The sequence below is a fragment of the Amblyomma mixtum genome, chromosome 1, assembly GCF_055824585.1.
Source record: "Amblyomma mixtum isolate Tamu chromosome 1, ASM5582458v1, whole genome shotgun sequence".
NCBI classification, from domain to species: Eukaryota; Metazoa; Arthropoda; class Arachnida; order Ixodida; family Ixodidae; genus Amblyomma; species Amblyomma mixtum.
This window is the reverse complement of record NC_143012.1, coordinates 158,262,748-158,281,075: the sequence shown is the minus strand read 5'-3', so window position 1 is coordinate 158,281,075 and position 18,328 is coordinate 158,262,748. Positions and strand designations below refer to the sequence as shown.

General features: G+C 50.0%; 2 protein-coding genes across 2 annotated transcripts in view; both read left to right on the top strand.

Annotated features, from left to right (window-relative positions):
- The window catches only part of LOC149369494 (uncharacterized), a 147,168-nt gene extending 132,853 nt beyond the window's left edge, over positions 1–14,315 (top strand). The window contains exon 10 of the mRNA XM_089558863.1: positions 13,846–14,315. Coding sequence (XP_089414989.1) covers positions 13,846–13,964 — 119 coding nt within the window. The 3' untranslated portion in view covers positions 13,965–14,315. The remainder of the gene's footprint in view (positions 1–13,845) is intronic.
- On the top strand, positions 3,112–5,197 carry LOC149369495 (uncharacterized). The gene is made up of 2 exons (XM_089577876.1): positions 3,112–4,107; positions 5,147–5,197. Exons 1-2 carry the CDS (start codon positions 3,112–3,114, stop codon positions 5,195–5,197), a joined length of 1,047 nt encoding a protein of 348 aa, XP_089434002.1.
- Positions 14,316–18,328: the final 4,013 nt, after the last annotated feature.

The following is an 18,328-nucleotide window of genomic DNA, read 5'->3' as shown; positions in this document are numbered from 1 at the left end:
GCGGTCACAAAGCATCGAATCATCACTTCCGATGATGCTCGCCCCATACGACAACAGCCGTACCGCATTTCCCCGAAGGAACGCGACGCCATCCAAACGCAGGTGAAGGAGATGCTTACAGACGGCATAATTCAGCCTTCTAAGAGCCCGTGGTCGTCGCCTGTTGTTCTGGTAAAGAAGAAGGATGGGACTTTGCGCTTTTGCGTTGATTACCGTAAGCTGAACGCCATAACGAAAAAGGACGTCTGCCCGCTGCCTCGCATCGCCGACTCACTTGACAGACTTCGCCGCGCCAAGTATTTTTCATCGATCGATCTCAAGAGCGGATATTGGCAGATTGAGGTTGATGAACGTGACCGCGAAAAAACTGCCTTCATCACACCCGACGGCCGATATGAATTTAAGGTGTTGCCCTTCGGCCTTTGTTCAGCGCCTGCGACGTTTCAGCGCATGATGGACACTGTCCTGGCTGGCCTCAAATGGCAAACCTGTTTAGTTTATCTAGATGACGTGGTGGTGTTCTCAGAAACCTTCGACCAACACCTTGAACGCCTGCGAACCGTGCTGGATGCCCTGCGATTGGCCGACTTAACACTTAAACCCGAAAAGTGCCACTTTGGCTACAAAGAGCTCAGGTTTCTTGGCCATGTTGTGAGCGCCGACGGTGTAAAACCCGACCCCGAGAAAACAGCCGCCGTAGCCGAGTTTCCCCGTCCTACTACAAAGAAAGCGCTCAAGCGCTTCTTGGATTTGTGCGCCTACTACCGCCGTTTTATCGCAGACTTCTCCAGCATCGCTGAACCCTTCAACCGCTTAACGCGTGAGGATACACCGTTCGTCTGGACTGCCGCGCAAGAGGCTGCTTTCACAGAGCTGCGCCGACGGCTGCACACTACCCCTGTGCTTGCTCACTTTGATGAGGAGGCTGCTACCGAGATACACACCGACGCTAGCAATATTGGGCTTGGTGCCGTCCTCGTTCAGCATCAAGAAGGCGTGGAACGTGTGATCGCGTATGCGAGTCGCGCACTCTCGCGCACCGAAATCAACTATTCCACCTCAGAAAAGGAGTGCCTCGCCGTCATCTGGGCCAGGATGAAATTTCGGCCTTATATCTACGGTCGCCCTTTCAAAGTCGTCACAGACCACCATTCCTTGTGCTGGCTGACCAATCTCCGGGACCCATCAGGCCGCCTGGCACGCTGGAGCCTTCGCCTTCAGGAATTTGATTATACAATTGTCTATAAGTCCGGACGTAAACACGAAGATGCCGACACGCTCTCGCGCGCACCCGTCGAGCAAGCTGATGACAGCACAGAGGACGACAATCGTCTCCTAGGTGTGGTCAGCAGTTCGGACTTAGTGGCAAGGCAGCGTGCTGACGCTGACCTGCGGTCTGTCATGGATCACCTAGAGGGCCATGCTTCCAACGTACCTCGACCCTTTTCCCGCCACCTGTCCTCTTTTTGTATTCGCAATGGCGTACTCTACAAGAAAAACTCACGTAACGGTGACCGGACCTACCTCCTAGTCGTACCATCAGACCTCCGCGACGACATCCTTTCAGCATGTCATGATGAGCCCACATCTGGCCACTTGGGATTTGCCCGCACCCTCGCCCGAGTTCGTCAGGCCTATTATTGGCCTAAACTTGCAGCGACCATCCATCGCTACGTCAGAGGTTGCCGTGAGTGCCAGCGTCGTAAGTCGCCACCGCTAAAGCCTGCAGGTTTGCTCCATCCAATTGAACCACCTCGCACACCTTTTGACCAAGTCGGCATTGATCTTCTGGGCCCATTTCCTGTATCAGCATCTGGCAATAAGTGGATTATAGTTGCGACTGATTATTTGACGCGCTATGCGGAAACCAAGGCGGTGCCGCGCAGTACATCCTCGGAAATCGCGCATTTCTTCATACACCACATCGTTTTACGACACGGCGCCCCGTCTTCGGTAATCACCGACAGGGGCACTGCGTTTACTGCACAGCTCATGCACGAGGTGTTCCAGCTGAGTCACACGACCCACCGCAAGACTACTGCATACCACCCGCAGTCAAACGGGCTCACGGAGCGCCTCAACAAAACCTTAGCGGACATGCTCGCCATGTACGTCGATGTACAGCATAAGACCTGGGACGAGATCCTCCCATACGTGACGTTTGCCTATAACACGGCGCTTCAGGAAACGACTCGCTTTACGCCGTTTCGCCTCGTCTACGGACGTGACGTACAGACAATGCTCGACGCCATGCTTCCGTGCGCCCCTGACGACCAGGAGCTCACGTCGGACGCCGAGGAGTTTACCCGGCACGCAGAGGAAGCCCGGCAACTGGCCCGTATGCACATCCGACGGCAGCAGGTCACGGATGCACAACGCTACAACCAACGACATCGACACGTAGAGTACCACCCCGACGACAAAGTGTGGGTATGGACCCCAGTACGTCGTCCAGGCCTGTCGGAGAAGCTCCTGAGCCGCTACTTTGGACCGTACACAGTGTTACGCCGTATCACGGATGTGACGTATGAAGTCCTCCCCGATGGCACTCTACCGAGTTCGCGCCGTCGACATCAGCCTGAGGTCGTGCACGTCCTGCGCATGAAGCCTTACTGTACGCAGTAAGGGGCGTAGCCTCTTCAGCGTGTTCTTTTTATTTGTCCCTGCAGCCGTTGAGCGGCATGTGACCGTTCACTTGCTTACTTCCTCCCGTGCACTCAATGTGCGCCCACGTTTTTGCTTTCTTTTTTGGGGGAGGGGGAATAATGCCGCCAGGTGTCCCCGGGCGGCGCCGAAAGGACGAAGAAGTGTGGAACTCGCGTGCTCTCGGAGCTGAGACTCTGCTTCTCTGTTTGGGGCCTGTGCCTAGCCTGTGTGATTAAGGACCAATCTGTGACAATATACTTGTCAGGTTGCAATAAACGGGGCTTTTTCCTTTGGGCGTGGGCCTGGGGGCCACGCACTAGTCCTCATCGATGTGTCGTCCTGCGAAACACTACATGGTGCCAGAAGTGGTTGCCCAAGTTATACGGGACCCACGGCAGACGTAAGGTTACCGCCTGTGGCCGGCCGCCAGCAGTATCGTATACCAGCCGGATAACAGCCCAGAAAATGTCGCAAGAAACGAAGGTTTCGTCTCAGCCTTTTTTGGTGCAGCCGCCAGCGAGCTTCAACTTCGACAAGACGTCCGAGTGGCCTGGGTGGATACAAGAATTCGATGACTACCGATTCGCCTCAGGACTTAATGAGCGAACTCAAGAGGCTCAGGTGCGTACGTTGCTGTACACGATGGGACGACAGGCACGCAACATTTTCAAGACATTCAACTTGTCCGAGGAAGACTCGAAGAAATACGACGTGGTGAAGACACAGTTCGACACCCATTTTGTCGCCACAAGGAACTTAGTCTACGAAAGTGCGTGCTTCCATCGCCGCCACCAAGAACCAGGCGAGTCTGTAGATCAGTATGTTACGGAGTTACATACGCTGGCTGATAGATGCGACTACGGGGAGATGAAAGAGCGGATGATTCTCGACCGGTTTGTAGTTGGACTACGGGACGCAAAGTTGTCGGAAGCTCTTCAAATGGATGCGGCGCTGACTCTGAAAAGTGCTCTCACCAAGGCACGCCTGAAAGAAGCTGTGCAGCGACAGCAGCAGGATCTTCGGAGCGTTGTGGACCGCGAAGAGCATGAATCCCGGACGAGGGCTAAAGTCGACACTGTTCATAGGCGGACATCGAACCAGAGACGTCCGGATCACCAGACGTGTGCCGCTTGCGGTAGGGGCCCTCATTCGAGGTCGTCGTGCCCTGCCAGAGGAGCACTTAGCTACGTGTGCCAGCGCCGGGGACATTTCGCAGCTGTCTGCTCACGGACACAAATGACTACGGAACCCGAAGCATGGCCTTCAGAGGTAGGCATCCGCAGTCCTCGGGGTGAGCAACCGAACATGAACTGTGTGACATTTTCCGTGGGAGATTTGGCTGTGTCATCTGCAAAGGCTCGCTTTGTTCAGATTGCTATTAATGGTGCAGTTGTTTCGGCGAAAGTTGACACGGGAGCCGAGGTAAATGTTGTCCCAGGGTCGTTTCCAGCGCTGCCCAAGGTACTGCAGCCTACCGATGTTATTCTGATAGGACCAGGCGGTGACAGGTTGAACTTGAAGGGAAAGTTTACTGCCGACATTCTGTGGAAGCGTGCTTCGGTTAGACAGGATGTGTTCGTTGTCGATTCGGTGAGCAATGCGATTCTTGGCTTACCCGCAATAGAAGCCCTGGGAATAGTTAAATTTGTGGACGAAGCATCGGTTCATCAGGTAGTGCAGACGCGATTTGGTTCCTTGTTCCGCGGTCTGGGGACCATGAAAGGCGAATACTGTATTCGTCTTAAACCAGATGCCGTACCCTATGCCATTCACATTGCTCGTCGCATACCCATCCCGCTGCGAGATGGCGTGAAACAAGAGCTGGAAGAGATGGAAAAGAATGGGGTCATTCGTAAAGTTCAAGGGCCTACGGAGTGGTGTGCTGGCATAGTGCCAGTCTTGAAGCCGTCAGGACAAGTGCGAATATGCGTTGACCTGACTCAACTAAACAAATCGGTGCAACGCGAAAGATTTGTGCTCCCCACTGTTGATGAGACACTCGGGTTGCTCGGCGGTGCCGTCAAGTTTTCCAAACTCGACGCAAACTCTGGTTTCCATCAAGTGAGGTTAGCAAAGGAATGTCAGCCGCTCACAACCTTCATTACTCCGTTTGGCCGTTATTGCTTTGAGCGGCTACCATTTGGCATAACTTCGGCTCCGGAGTATTTCCAAAACCAAATGTGCAAGATTCTTGAGGGAATTCCGGGCGTAGTGAACCTAATGGACGATGTCCTTGTTTTTGGCTCTACTCAGAAGGAACACGACGAACGGTTGTTTCGCACTTTGGAACGCTTGGCCGAAAATGGTGTGACCCTAAACAAAGAAAAGTGCCAGTTCAGTGTAAAAGAGCTTTGTTTTCTTGGGTGCCGCGTGAGCCAAGATGGCATACGCCCGGATCCGGCGAAGGTTCGAGCAATTGCAGATCTAAAGCCGCCATCGAACGTTGCAGAAATGCGCAGATTTTTAGGTCTTGCTAATCATTGTTCACGATTCATTCCAGAATTGGCTGAGCAACGACGCCTTTGCGTCAACTGCTGCAAAAGAACACTGAGTGGGTCTGGGCAGCGCCTCAGCAGATAGCTTTTGATAGCGTGAAGAGTGCTATCTGTTCAGATAGGTGTATGGCTAAGTTTGATGCACAACGTCCAACGATTATTTCTGCAGATGCTTCGTCGTACGGCCTAGGAGCAGTTTTACTGCAAGTACAACCGAATAAAGAAAAGCGGCCCGTTGTTTTCGTCTCAAGGTCATTGACACCAACTGAAATGCGCTATGCGCAAATTGAAAAGTAGACTTTAGCTATAACATGGGCCGCGGAACGTCTCGAAAGCTATGTGCGCGGACTGCATATTACTGTGGAAACAAACCACAAACCGTTGGTTACTTTGCTAGGAAAGACGCCACTTGATCTGGTTCCGCCTCGCATTCAAAGGTTCAGAATGCGGCTAATGCGGTTCAGCTTTGAGGTGCAGTATGTCCCGGGCAAAAATCTCGAAATAGCTGATGCACTCTCCAGAGCACCAGTGGCAGGCCAAAAGACGAAGAACTTTCATTCCGTCGATGAAGTCAACTGTTACGTTGCCGGCGTGTTATCTGAGTTGAGCGAGTCGCAGCACTTCGGGCTAGTAGCCGAAGAACAGGCGAAGGACGAGACTTGTCGTACGTTGTGTCGCTACGTCCGTGAGGGGTGGCCTAGTCTACCTTCGTTATCGGCCGTTTTGAGGCCCTATTGGCAGGATCGCGCCGTTTTGAGCGTATGTAAAGGTGTCCTCATGCACGGCACTCGCATTGTTGTGCCACACTGCCTTAGAAGCAGAATGTTAAAACTGCTTCATGAGGGCCACCAGGGGGTTGTAAGGTGTAGAGCAAGGGCAAGGGAGTCTGTGTGGTGGCCAGGCTTAAGCGCTCAGCTTGCGGTATTCATTGCCGACTGCCGCAGGTGTTCCCAATTTCGCTTCCAGCCGTGGGAGCCAATGATTCCGACCGAGACACCTTTTCGGCCATGGCAAAGGGTTGCCGCGGATATCTGCCATGTGAAAGGCTGTAACTACTTGCTCATAGTTGATTACTTATCTCGATTTCCAGAATTGTGTCCGCTGACCTCTCTTAGCAGCACAGAAGTTATTTATCATCTCAAGAAAGTGTTTTCTACCCACGGTATACCGGAAACGCTGGTAACCGATAACGGTGCTCAATTTGTCAGCCAGGAGTTCAGCCAGTTCGCGAACTGTTATGGATTCAAACGTGTGACGTGTAGCCCTAGGTACCCGCAGGCAAATGGGGAGGTAGAAAGAATGGTAAAAACTGTGAAAGAGCTGTTGCTAAAATCTGGTGACCTACATCTGGCTTTGTTAGCATACAGGGACACGCCGGGACCCCTAGGAAAAACGCCAGCAGAGCTACTCATGGGGCGGCGCCTTCGCACTACCTTGCCTCTCCACCCAAAGAAGCTGGCACCAAAGACTCCCAATCTCAAGGAAGCACGGGAAAAAGACGCAGCTTTCAGGGAGACTCAGCGGCAAAATTATGATCGCCGGCATGCTGCCCGACATATGTTCCCGTTGGTGCCAGGTGATTCTGTTTGGGTCAAGGACTACAGGCGAAAAGGTGTGGTGCTTCAGCGCGCAAAGCGGCCACGCTCGTATATTGTGGTTTTGGAGAGCGGGGGCCAGATTGAACGAAACCGGCGAGCGCTCATCAAGCAGGCGCCAAACAGACGCTCGGATTTCAGGGACGGGGAGTATGAATTTCTGTCTAGCCTAGATGGTACAGAGGAGAACGGAAACTCTGTTTCCATTGCACAAACTGTCCCAGACGGTCCCGAGGAGAACGGAACGGAAGCAGCTCTCCCAAGTGATCCGTTGCAGCCGCCGCCGGAAACCTCTTCGCCTGCGGTACAGGGTGAACATGTCGCACGCTTTGGTCGAAAAGTAAGAAAGCCGGAACGGTACGGTATTTGTGAATGCCATTCATGGAATCGCTTACATTGAATAGTTGTTGTATTTTGTTTTACAAGTTGCTGCTTTAGTTTTCTCAAAGGCAAAGGGAAGATGTGGTGTTATCGATCCTCGTGTGATAGTATCTATCGTAGCAAGTGGACGTGTACTCTTGTGATGCTCGGCGCATGCGTGACGTACTCCGTGTCTGTATATATACTTGTCAGGTTGCAATAAACGGGGCTTTTTTCTTTGGGCGTGGGCCTGGGGGCCACGCACTAGTCCTCATCGATGTGTCGTCCTGCGAAACACTACACAGTTAACGGTAGTAATTAACGGGAGGGTCGCCAACTAGCACGGTGCGTTTGCAGTCAACCTAAGCTTACCAATAGCATATGATTCGATCCTATACCACAAATTTTGCTTTTTATTAAAAATAAGTAATTGGGGTCGCTGCTACGACAGTCCATTTCCACTTCACCTAAGCTTTCCAACGGTATGACTCGATGCTATAAAGAAAAGTTGTGTTTTCATTGCAATCAGCAAATTAACGCTAATTATTTTGCCCCAAGAATTAGTCCACATCACTGCATAATTAACCAATGGGGGAAACCTGTGGTCCAAACTCATGGTTCATTATGAGACGTGCTGTGCTCAGAGATATAGCTAGACCGACTGACCTGACCTTGAACGCTTTGACCTTGGCTGATCCTGAGCGTCAAGTACTGGCACCAGGCGTTGCGCTGAGTAGAGTAGAGCTGAGTAGAGCTAGCGTTGCAAAAATGGAGACTTCAGCTGTTTGTACATTCTGAAGGCAAAAAAGAAACGCAGTGACAATGTTTGGTTGGTTCGCCTCAAATAAAATGCCACATACCCACTACATGGGAGTGGCCGAGACACAGGCGGTGAACTGCTGGAAAGAGTAGCATTTATAGAAGAGGAAAAGGAGTAGTAATAGGGTATAGGCTGACATATTGGACGACGCAACGGCAGGGGACCTTTTAGTTGGGAGATCGAAGACGCAGCGACGGCTTTTTGTGCAAATTCGAATGCAGTGCATGTAACGGTTCAATTTCGCACTGACTGAAAGAGAGAAAAAAATAACGAAATAAATTTTTTAGTCAGAAAAATAAATAGAAAAAATAATAATAATAAAAAAATAAAATTAAAATCTAACTTAGCATGGGAGTCTCTGCATTTCTAGAAGAAAATATTGCCACGTGCCTAACGCGCCGCGCGGCCTCCGCGCTGAGTCGAAGACGACGACGAAGCGGCGGTGGGCTCTCGTGGCATTATCACGTGCTCCCGTCACGTGCTCCCGTCGAACCTCCTCCGCAAGACACCACCGACGATGATAGCTTCCTTGGAGCGGTCAGCACATCTGAGCTCGTTTCCAGACAGCGTGCCGACGCCGAGCTCCGTCTGCTCATCGAACATCTCGAAGGTGGGTGCCCTGAAATACCACGAAACCTAGCTCGTGGACTATCGTCGTTCTGCCTGCGGAGAGGGGTGCTTTATAAAAAGAACTCTACTTCAAGTCCGACAACTTACCTGCTCGTCATACCGTCTGATCTGCGGGATGAAGTCCTCCTTGCCTGCCATGATGAACCGACTTCCGGCCACCTTGGAGTTACCCGCACCTTATCCCGAATCCGGCAGAACTATTAATGGCCCAACCTAACTTCAAGTGTCAAGCATTATGTCCGGACATGCCGGCAATGCCAGCGGCGAAAAAAACCCGCGCTCAAGCCTCCTGGGCTGCTTCAGTGCATCGAGCCGCCACAAATACCATTCGACAAAGTCGGCATGAACCTTCTGGGGCCATTTCCTCTCTCGTCTTCCGGCCACAAGTGGATCGTAGTCGCCACAGACTACTTGACCCGCTACGCTGAAACGAAGGCCCTTGCGCGAGGTACTGCAGCCGAAGTTGCCCACTTCTTTATGCACGACATCGTGCTTAGACACGGCGCCCCATCGGCCATCATTACTGACCGAGGCAAGGCGTTTACAGCCCGACTCCTACGTGACATCTTAGCGCTTAGCCATACTGCTCATCGACCAACAACAGCGTATCATCCCCAAACCAATGGTCTAACGGAACGGCTCAACAAAACATTGGCGGACATGATCTCGATGTACGTCGACGTTGAACACAAAACCTGGGATGAGGTCTTGCCGTACGTCACCTTCGCATATAATACCGCGACGCAGGAAACCACCCAGTTCACCCCGTTCCGTCTCGTGTATGGCAGAGAGGTCCGCATGATGCTAGACGCCATGCTGCCGTACGGCGACGCAGAGCTTCCACCTGAAGCTGGCCACTTCGTGGAGCAAGCAGAGCAGGCCCGTCAGCTGGCCCGCTTGCACATCAAGGACCAGCAATGCGCCGATGCCCGACACTATAACCTTCGGCACAGGGACGTGCACTACGAGCCGGGCGACCACGTGTGGGTGTGGACACCAGTGCGCCGCAAGGGATTGTGCGAAAAGCTTTTAAACAGGTATTTTGGCCCGTACAAGGTCCTGCGCCGCCTGAACAGCGTCAACTACGAAGTTGTCCCCCATGGAACTGTGGTCGTCGGCCCTCAGCGTCAACGGCCTGAAATCGTGCATGTAGTGCGCTTAAAGCCGTACTTTTCGCGTGACTGAGCGCTGTGTTCACGCTGTTTCGTACCTTTTCCCCTTACCCCACGTGTGAACTTGACTCCCCTGCATGTCATCTAGCGCGCACTGTATAGTTCACCTCACCCCCAGTCCTCCCCTCACTGTACATATCCCATTCCACATCGAGACGATGTTTGCTTTCGCGGGGGGGAATAATCCCACGTGCCTAACGCGCCGCGCGGCCTCCGCGCTGAGTCGAAGACGACGACGAAGCGGCGGTGGGCTCTCGTGGCGCGCTGTTCTGTTCTGTGTCGTGGAAGCTGGCTCGATAATTAAAAAGAAGGCTCCCGGTCTTGGGTTCTCCCCGACGTCTACCTTCACGGCTCCTCTGGTCGTGACAATATGAACAGCACAGCGCACACTGCTGCGGCTTCGTCCGTGCGAAGAAGCGCCAAAGGAAAGAACAACCGCAGCGGACAGAGCCCGACCCAGGTGGTGAAACAGAATTTCGAATAGGCGCCTCCTCAAGGAAGAGAAGCGGCGGCAGAACAGCAGGCAGTGATCCACTGTCTCAGGCTCGGCACAACACGGGCACAGTGCAGAAACCGTCACACCAGATCTGTGAAGGTAGAAATTTAGCAGAGGTACTCGGCATCGCAAACGCGTGAAAGAGACCTCCAGTGTGCGCGAGCGCCAGTCTTTGCTACTCCAAGGATGCAGAAGATGCTGATATTCGGGAGATGAAGTAAGTACCGAGGCTGAAAATTCCTGAAATAATGTGTAACTGCGAAACCTCACCGCCGATGTATATGCGCAGGTTGGCAGGACAGCAATTACTGGGTTGCAGAGAGGGGCCCTTGCTAAGCAATCGGCAACCTCATTTAATTGAATGCCCATGTGCCCAGGTACCCAAAGCAATCGCACCGAAGTTAGATGGAGCGGGGTCAGCTACTTAAAGAGGCGTAGTACCCGAGACTCAGTGGGTGATGATAATGTAGAGCAAATAACCATTACTTGGGAAACGTCATAACCATTACTTGGGAAACGGTAGGATTTAATTTACGTAAGGCTAAAGTCACTGCTAACAATTCGGCCAGATAAATTGTAGTGAAGTCAGGAAGACGGAGAGAAAAGGCCCATTCCAATGTACGTGAAATAATGCCCACACCTGCCTTTTCGCGATCCTACGAGGCATCGGTAGCAATGAGAATATGAGAAGGAAAGGACCTTAGGTGGTCCTGCAAAAAACCGTGAAGGAGAGGAAAGGGCTGCAGCTTTGCATTCGATGGGAAATGTCATCAAATGCAATCTTGACTGAAGGAAAGAACAAAAGAACTAACACAAGGCTGGTGTTGTCTTCTTCATTGTCCCCTGTCGGTGGGCTGTTTTTTTTTCCTTCACATGCTATATTCGTAGAAAGAAGTATTACTCCAGGAAATAAATTTTGCCTAATTTTATTGAAACTATGAATGATAAGTCAATTAGCAACAGAGGTGAATAATTTGGACGCATCGTCTGGTCCCGTCGGCCGTAAGTACTGTTGTATGACATTAAACTTGCATCAATTCCGGTAAAGTTGCCGCGTTTCAGTTAGTCTGAGCAGGCCATCTAGCTCCCTCGGCTACAGGGTGCCTGCGATGAAGACAGTGAGCGAGTGAGAATTGTGGCTCCCAAATTGGAGTGGCGATGTTGTTCCACCGAAATGCAAAGCCATTATACTGATTGCTGCAACCATCAATCGAAATCCCCGTCGTAGCCGGTAAGCAAACGTAGTGAATGAGACAGAGACGTGTTAAGTGATAACAACAATAAAACAACGTTTATAAGTTCGATACGAGGAATACGACAGCTTTTATACAGGCGTAATGGACATCCCACAAAACAAATGCGTGAAAACGAACCGCATTAAATAGACTGAATTGTGTTACACATTTGAATAAACACTCGTCCACACAGGTCAGAACAAAAGCCAGAGTCCAGTTAGCGACAGTTGAAGAAAGTTCAGAAGGGGAACGAACATAAACTTGACCGGGGAGCTGGGCGGCAGTCCGTCCACCAACACGCAGGCAGGTTGAACCCCGAAGGCGACGGTCCTTCCGGAGCAGCTTGCGGTTTCGAGAATGCGGTGCGGCGGGCTCGGAGTCCCGGGAGCACGCGGGGACGGCTTTCCCACCGAGGAGCGGAGCGAAGGTCCTGCCCATACGGCCCTTTTTTAATGCCCTCGGGTGCCAGCGGACGAGGTACTCGCGATGCGCACAGATTCGGTGTCCAAAAAGCACACACCAAAAAGAGCCCTAAGTAGTTCACACACAAGAGAGGCAACACGTAGGCGCCTACACTTTGACACTGCATGGCCGCCATCTTAAAGAAGGAAAAATTAACGGATAACTAAAAAGAAGCCCTCGGCTTCCATTCTCGATTCGGTTAGCTTGGAACAGCAAAAAGTGAAACACAACCAAAAAAGGAGACACGCACGTCCACACTTCTTCCATGCTAGCGGTCACCGTGCAGACGAGAAAAATTTACGAATACACCAAAGCAGCTGAAGACATTGGCAATAGTAGAGGCGTCCTTGAGCCGGGAAAAAGTAAGAGATACACAAAACAAGCAGCACGTACTATCGGGCAGAAAAGTGCTATATTCCACGCTACGGGAGCCGGAGCAACGGAAAACTGCGGCATTTTGGCGAACTAAAGAACGAAACATTGAAACAAGCCAAGTGACATGCCTGCTAGGTCACCTATTCGCTGTCTCGATCTCAGATGTCGCCTGTAGATGGCGTTGCAACATAGTTTTGCGTTGCTCCGGCTCTCGCCTCGTGAAGTATGCCACTTTTGTCCCCGATAGTACATCCCCGCTTGTCCAGTGCTAGTGGGTTTAAGTAACTGAAATAGCGTGCATGTATTCGTGCTCTTCCAGAGACATATACAGGCTACACGGCCACACTATATTAAAGAAACGCGAACGCATCATTTTTATATAAACTTAAGTCATTTACGGGAAGCCACCACTTCTGGGAAAGTGTGCATATGAGCTGTTTTTTTTTCCAGTTCTCCCGATAATGGTACTATCAGCAAGAAATGAAACGCGAACAAGACAACAGAACCACGGACTGCAAAATACGCGGCTCATTGCCGGGGTGAGCTCTATACTAGCTCCTACTATATTTATTTTGAAGGCGCGAAGACTCTTCTTTAGATGTGCTATTCAACCTCGCTTGTATTTCTTATCCAGGAGCTAAGATATTGTTGTTTTTGTGTTGCCACCTCACTTTTCTTGTTCGCGTTTCATTCGTTGCTGATAGTACATCCGTAAACACGCATTTTCGCCTATCCCGTTAAATCGGAATGACGTGGGTGCACTGTACTCACCTGAGGTTTTTCCAATAAACTTTGATGGATGTCCGCGCCTTTCTCTTCGAGTACCATTACTTATTCCGGCTGTGCGCCATTTGTTCGACCATGAGGTAACCAAGATCTCTCGTATTGATTTTAGATTGCTACTGGCTCGCCGCGCAAGACTTACACGGGCACTCGAGATTACAAGCTAACCATGAACTGCTACGAGAGTGAAATAACTGGACGAATGGGGTAGGACGCATCTGGCAGGTTCATTCAGGTCATGAACGGCAGTTTACCAATACTCGTTATTATAAAAGTATATAGCACCTGCAGCTTACCGGTACTTACATATGGGTCAAAACGTGTGGACAAACGAAAAGAGTTGAACCTAAACTGAGGACAGCGCAGAGAGCTATGGAAAGAAAAATGATAGGTGTAACGTCAAGAGACCGGAATTGGGCAGAGTGGGTCAGGCAACAAACGCGGGTTAAAGACAACCTATTTGAAATCAAGAAGAAGAAATCGGCTTGAGCGGGGCGTGTAATGCGAAGGCAAGATAACCGACGGTCGTAAAGGATAACGGCCTGGATACCACGAGAAGGGAAGCTTAGCAGGGGTGGCAGAAAGTTACATGGGTGGAGAAGGTTAAGAAGTCTGCAGGAATAGGGTGGCCGTAGCTGGCTCAGGAAACGGAGAATCGCAGGTGTATGGGAGGGGCCTTTGTTCGCCGGTGGGTATAGTCACTGTGATGATGATGATGGGTAAGCTACTGCCGACACCGTGTGCTCCTAAACATCATCTTTTCTCTGTTTGCGCAGGTAACCTCGCGGTCCACAAGCACCTTTACGGTGGTGTCTTTTTTGTGGATTTTTTGCCAAAGACGGAGACGTCCAAAATCAACCGACCGGCTCTGGTTCGCTGCCTTGTGGGAGCCTAGCAGTCAACGAAGTCAAAGGAGGGCATCTCGGGCGCGCTGTGACATTTGTGCGGCTGCCCCTACCGTCCGGTGCTTTAAGCAGCAATCTTTAGTGCAGTGTTTCCTCTCATACGTGTGTCAGTCTGCTACAGGCATTCTTACTATCCTTCGCTAATATAAAAATTTATTTTCACTGCAGCGAAAAGTGATAATTAAAGGAGAAGAAATGCTGTCATTAAGCCGAAAAGGGCTTGTTTAGCACGCCGAAGTCTGAAGAAAGAAAATTTTTTCATGCTTTTACAAAGCGGGTAGCCCACGGAAGGGAAGGGGAGGGATCTGCCCTTATGAGTGCACGTTGTCGGTCTTATTTCTGAAGCCCTTAATAAAGGTTTTACAGATAGGACAAACATGGGTTATTTGCTTTATGAGAAACACAGCCCACAGTGTTGATATTGCAGATTGTACGATGTTGAGAAGCTGATGGTTGTGCGGTGCTGCTGTGTATAGTTACTTTAGCCAGTTAAGCAGTTTTTGCATTCTTTTGCCAGCCGTTCTTGCTGCATCCTGTTAGTCATTGCGCACTTTGGTCAGTACAGGCTAAGTGCATCATTAAATTGAACTGGAGTAAGCGTATGAGCTATGACGCAAAATTCGCTAAATTTAGTGAATGCAGGGTTTACTCTCACCTTCCGCCTGTAATGAGTGTAAAGCGCCACCCATACCCGTGCTGTTCGCGCAATATTGTTATGCTCTCCATCTCAAAGTCGCACCAAAATTAGTCAGTATGCAAAGGCGGAACATTAGCTAGTAGGTGTGGAATTTCGAAGGTCTAAAGCGCGGGAGAAAGAGCAAATAGTGACAGAGCAGCGCACGGCCGTGTCTGGCAGTGTCCGGCCTCAATCATGCTGTGTCCCTTCGCTCTACCACTCAGTTCTGTGACGGGCGTGAGTTTCATTGCCTAAGCGCATGTTGCTTGCCCATATATCCTGTACTTGCAAAGCGTGTGTGCAGGTAGTTGCAAACGGTTCCAACCAGAGTTAAGTACAAAAATAAGAATAGTGCGAATACTGAGCACAACTTAGCGCTGCTCTTGCAGAATCGCGTTCTAACAATTATGTTCTGTGATCATGCAATGTAGACGTCGAACATGCCGCTCCACGGCGTCCGGCTGCGTTACGCCAATTTTTGTAGTGAAGACAAAGCCGCCAAGACAGAAAAGGTAAGCAACCAGAAGATAAGAAGGTGTAAATACTTTTCGTTCTCGATCAGATTTGCACATTGCTCGTATGTTTATTTCCTTACTGTTCCTTTTCTTGATGCTTAGATGGTTTTCGCTTGCTTTTATGTCTTTTTTGCATTCTTCGTTTCCATTCTTCCCTCTGCTTGTGTTTATTTTTCTTTTCACTTAAGTTCGCTTATCTTTTAGAGTACACGCGCATTGTTCCTTAAATATCACATGACGACCGTCTTAACTGACAGAATGACCGGATTCCGTTTACATTACCCGTTTGCTACTTGTCAAATCCGACAAAAACAGCACGCACTATGGGTTCTGAAGAAAACATGCCAAGCAGCAGGTGTGACTGGGGTGCTTACAGCCACAGAGAAATTTAAAATTCTGTGCCCACCCATTAACGCACACTAGCCATAAAAAAACGACTGTGCACAATATATCACCTGAACTATTTTGTGTTTTGCGAGGAAGCCCTGGTGTATTCCACATCTTTGACACCTAGCATACAGTACGTGGAGTGGCAGGCAGATCAACCAATGAAATACTGAAAGGACTGAAGAGGAGTGTTGATCAGTTTACTGCCGCGATCGCACCTCCTGAATGTGACCGTGTTAAAAAAAACTCCGCGTGTCTATCGAACTGCATAATGAGGCCTGGGGTGAGGCCTGACCTCGGTGCCCTGAACCGAAAATCCGCTCCCTCACCAGAGCAGGATTTCTAAAACCTGGTGTCGTACTTGGCCACAACCTCCTATGAACAAGCCAATTAACCCTCGGCCCTCAGTCCCCAGTGGCTGCGGAGCAACTAACCAAGGGCGGCGGTCAGACCTGCGACGCAGCTCAAGGTGCTCAGATTATGTGGCTCCGGAGAGGCCACCCTTGGAAAGTGAACTGAACCTGGCGACGTTTGGCGCCAGTGCCTTATCCAGTGAGGCTTATCCGGCAGTGCTGTTCGAGGAACTAACGCGTATTAAATGGGACCCCATAGGCCTCAGTGAAGTTCGGAGGACAGATGACCCGTATACAGTACTAAAGGGTGGGCACATACTGTGCTGCCGTGGATTAGCGGACAGAGTGGAACTAGGTATGGGATTACTCATCAATGAGGATTTGGCAGGCAGAGGATGGCAGCTTTCGTAACTAGGCTTAACAGAGGTACAAGATATACGTGGTGCAGGCCTAGGCGCAGTCACCCGTCCACGATGACCAGATCATTGAAAGCTTCTGTGAAGACGGCAAGAAATCGGCAATGAGCAAAAATCACAGTGCACTGTACTGATGGGCAACTTCGGTGCCAAGGCAGACACGAAGCATGCCGGAGACCAGGCGGTAGACGAATATGCCATACACTGCAGGAATATAAGGAGAGAGTTATTAGTAGTGTTCGCCGAGACAAATAACTTACGGAACTTGGATAGCCTCAGTCGGAAATAAAAGAATCGGAAGTGGACCTGCAATAGCCCCCTGGTGGAACAAAAAATGAAATAGACTTAATACTATGCGCTCACACTGGTGTCGTACAGAATATAATGGTCCTCGGAAAGGTGCGCTGTAGCGACCACAGAATCGTAAGATCTCGAATTAGCTTAGACCTGAGAAGGGAACGGAGCAAACTAGTTAAATGGAAACCTATTAACGAGTTAGCAGTAAGAGGGAAAGCAGAGAATGATGAAGAATAACTTTTTTTTTTGGTGGTTTGGTGCTAGATGGTCATCAGTGCTCGATGGACGGCGTCCTGGGCGGCCCACTCCATGGTCCGGACCTGGACGGCTAGGTCTGCGCTGGCCAACATGGTCTTCCATTGCTCAAGAAAAAAATCTTGCAGCAGAGTCACAAGGGGCGGCTCTTTCTCGCTTTGCCACAGGTTATAAACATATGTCGCCGGGTCCCTACACCATTTACACTCCGGCTTCACCTCTTGCGGATATATTTTGTGGAGTATATAGGGACTTAGGAAAGATCTCGTCTTAAGCCTTCTCCAAAGAAACTCCTGCTCGTTGACCAATGCCTTATCTGGTGCGGGAAAACCCTCCGGCTCAAATTTATTTATTTATTTATTTATTTATTTACTTATTTATTTATTTATTTATTTATTATCAGGGCCGTTGAGGCGTTACAGATAGGAGTGGTAAGTATACTTATACAAATAAAATACAATAAGGAGAGTTGTTAACATAGGTGATGAAGAAGAGCAGACTTAAAAGCTTCTGGTTCAGAGATGGAGACGATGCTGGCGGGCAGGTGGTTCCAGTCTGAGCTGGTCTTGGGCAGGAAAGAATAAAAATACTGGTTAGTTCTGCATCTTGGAAAACTCACTTTGAGTCCGTGATCAATACGAGATGATACATAACTTGGAACAGCGAAAACACTGTTTTAGCGATTGATTTGTGTAATATATTATTTGGAAAGTGAAAAGTCTAGAAAGATGACGCCGAAATGAAAGGTCTGGAAGGTCTAGAGTTCTCTTCTTGAATGTGACGCTAGAGAAACGCGAGTAGTTAGACCAAATAAAATGGGCCGAACGATTCTGAATTGATTCTAAAGTGTTAATCAGTGACTTAATGTTAGGGTCCCATACAGAATACGCATATTCTATTTTAGATCGGTCGACCGTTTTGTACAGTGGTAGTTTTAAACTAACCGGAGCAAGTGAAAAGTTACGGCGAAGGAAACGAAGCATGCGAATAGCATTGTTAGTTATGTGTTCGATATGCGTTTTCCATGAGAAGTCATTGGTAATGTATACGCAAAGGTACTTAAAAGCAGAAACAAAAGCTAAGGGAGAGTCATTTAGAATATATGGATGCGGGTTAGCTTTGTAGTGGCTTGCAATGTCATAGAAGAACCCTCCGGAGTGCGCCAGTGCCCATACGACGTCAACCTCTCTTAAACCTTCACGTCTCACTCCACTCAAAAGCCTCAAAAAAGATGCCGCAGCCAATCTCCTGCCCCTTGAGAAATTGCAGTTTGCCGCTTTCGAGTCACTAAAAATCAGATCAGCATTTGTGCTAGCTATAGCCAGAGCGATTGTCGTGTAATCCGCCGGCTCGGAGGAGCCGGCGGATCATCATCAGCATGACATAGACGCGGGCCAAATGCGAGGCAAGCGGAGCCATGAGAGGGTCGCGCCGGTAGGAGGCCTACACATGCGC

Coding starts and splice junctions, on each gene's coding strand:
- LOC149369495 (XM_089577876.1), top strand. CDS start 3,112: ATGTCGCAAGAAACGAAGGTTTCGTCTCAGCCTTTTTTGGTGCAGCCG. Junction 4,108..5,146: donor CGTTTCCAGCGCTGCCCAAG/GTACTGCAGCCT, acceptor GATTCATTCCAG/AATTGGCTGAGCAACGACGC.